Source organism: Chaetura pelagica, unplaced genomic scaffold (genome assembly GCF_000747805.2).
Source record: "Chaetura pelagica isolate M959 unplaced genomic scaffold, ChaPel_1.0 scaffold222, whole genome shotgun sequence".
NCBI lineage: Eukaryota > Metazoa > Chordata > Aves > Apodiformes > Apodidae > Chaetura > Chaetura pelagica.
Genome location: NW_009952711.1, coordinates 5,729,079 through 5,730,730, shown reverse-complemented (window position 1 = coordinate 5,730,730; position 1,652 = coordinate 5,729,079). Strand labels below are relative to the sequence as shown.

Below are 1,652 nucleotides of genomic sequence, written 5' to 3'. Positions count from 1 at the left end.
CAGCCCCGGCCCCGGCTCCGGGGGGGCTGCCGAGACCGCTCGGGCACTGCCCCTGCTGCTCACACCCGGGACGTGTTTAATTCAGCAGGCGGGCTCTTCAGCCCTTCTGAAAGAGCACGCACCGCTTGATCAAAGTTCATGAGGCAAAACAGGCTGTGAGGAGGAAACTGGCGGCGCCCGGCAGCGCCGCGGTGGGTTCCCTGAGGGGTCTGTCCCTCTGTCCCTGCCGGCGGCCTTCCCTCGCCGCGGGAAAGCACCTTCTGCTCTCCCGGCAGCTGCTCAATATCCCACTCTAAATCCAGAACTTGGCAAGGACAGTGTTCAGCTCGGTCGCATCAATAACCCCTCCTGTCTGCATGAGTTCATACACCCTCTTTCTTGAGACTTTTCAAAAGCAACTGCTGTTTTTATTGACAAGCTCCCAGCAACTACACTTCCAAAGTAAGTGCCTACTGGACTTCAGCTACACCTTTGTGAAAGCACCTTTTCAATAGCTAATGGTCCTGCAAAGAAAGGAAGCTGCTGGAGATACCTCGGTAGTCCTGTGTTTGCACTCATCAAAGACAAAAGACAGAGGCATTTCCTCGTGTCCAAACTATTTATCATGCATTCAGCTTCACTTCTCAGTCCACTTTCCAGTGCTATCCTCTGATCTTAGCTCTGTACCCCAGCCACGGTCTCCAGCTGTCACACTGTTACTGGCTTTAAAAAAGGCACATCCCCGGAAAGGCATTCTCCCCGCATGCTGAGCAAACAAGGTTCTGTGTTAAAGCCATAAAGTTCCTCCCAGGATGTGCAGGTTTGGGTTTCTTTTTAGATTTACTGTTTTGAAATATCTACTGGTCTCGTTTCCCTGAGTCTGTTCTCATTGTCAGACTGATCCACACCCACTGCAAAATCAATCCTGTCCTACTGAGCTACAGGCTGAAGCTCTTCTCCAAGCACAACCCGACTGTCAGGCGACTTCACTGATTAAAAATCCTCATTCACTCTACCCTTACTCAGTGAGGGATGAAAGATGCGTGTGTGGTGTGTGTGTGTCTCTGCACACAGGTAGGAAGGCAAGCCAAGGACACCGCAGGCAGGTGTAGTTCCCTTCCCAGCCACCAGTCCAGCTGCATTCCCAAAGGAACTGAGGTATTAACTGAAACTGTAACAAGTAGATACAAACTGTATTTGTCACTTGGAGGGTCAGACCAGAGGCAATCCAAGAAAACCACATGAAGAGCAACTGTACAACAACGACTTTCTTTTTCCAGTTCCCTGATGGTTATTTATAGAGGTGAGGACATACCTTTAAACACCATTTTACACAAGTTTTAACATTCGCGCCCCTACAGGCTGGTACCGAACAGAGTTACATCTTCAGGGGGTGGGTTGCTTGGGAGCAGGGCCCGGCTGCAGAGGAGGCCGGAGGGACCTTCCCGGGCAGGCGACGAACGCTCCGGCTGCGCGAGACGTTTGGGCGCCATCTCCTCTGCCGGGAGGCACGGAGGTCGGGTCTGCGCGGCGGTGCCGGGGAGAGGCGCCCGGGCAGCAGCGAGGCTTCACCAGCGTCTCTCAGAGCCTTTTCTCCGGCACAGCGTCCGGCGGCGGCCCCGCCGCGCCCTGGGGAGGCTGCGGGGGCGGCTGGAAGACGGGCCGGTAGATGT

At 54.4% G+C, this 1,652-nt stretch overlaps 1 protein-coding gene across 1 annotated transcript in view; it reads left to right on the top strand.

Annotated features, from left to right (window-relative positions):
• Positions 1-1,652, top strand: part of PIGB (phosphatidylinositol glycan anchor biosynthesis, class B) — a 21,305-nt gene that overhangs the window by 9,776 nt on the left and 9,877 nt on the right. Inside the window, exon 3 of the mRNA XM_009994543.1 lies at positions 1,341-1,644. Within this exon, the coding sequence (XP_009992845.1) occupies positions 1,341-1,644 (304 nt within the window). The remainder of the gene's footprint in view (positions 1-1,340; positions 1,645-1,652) is intronic.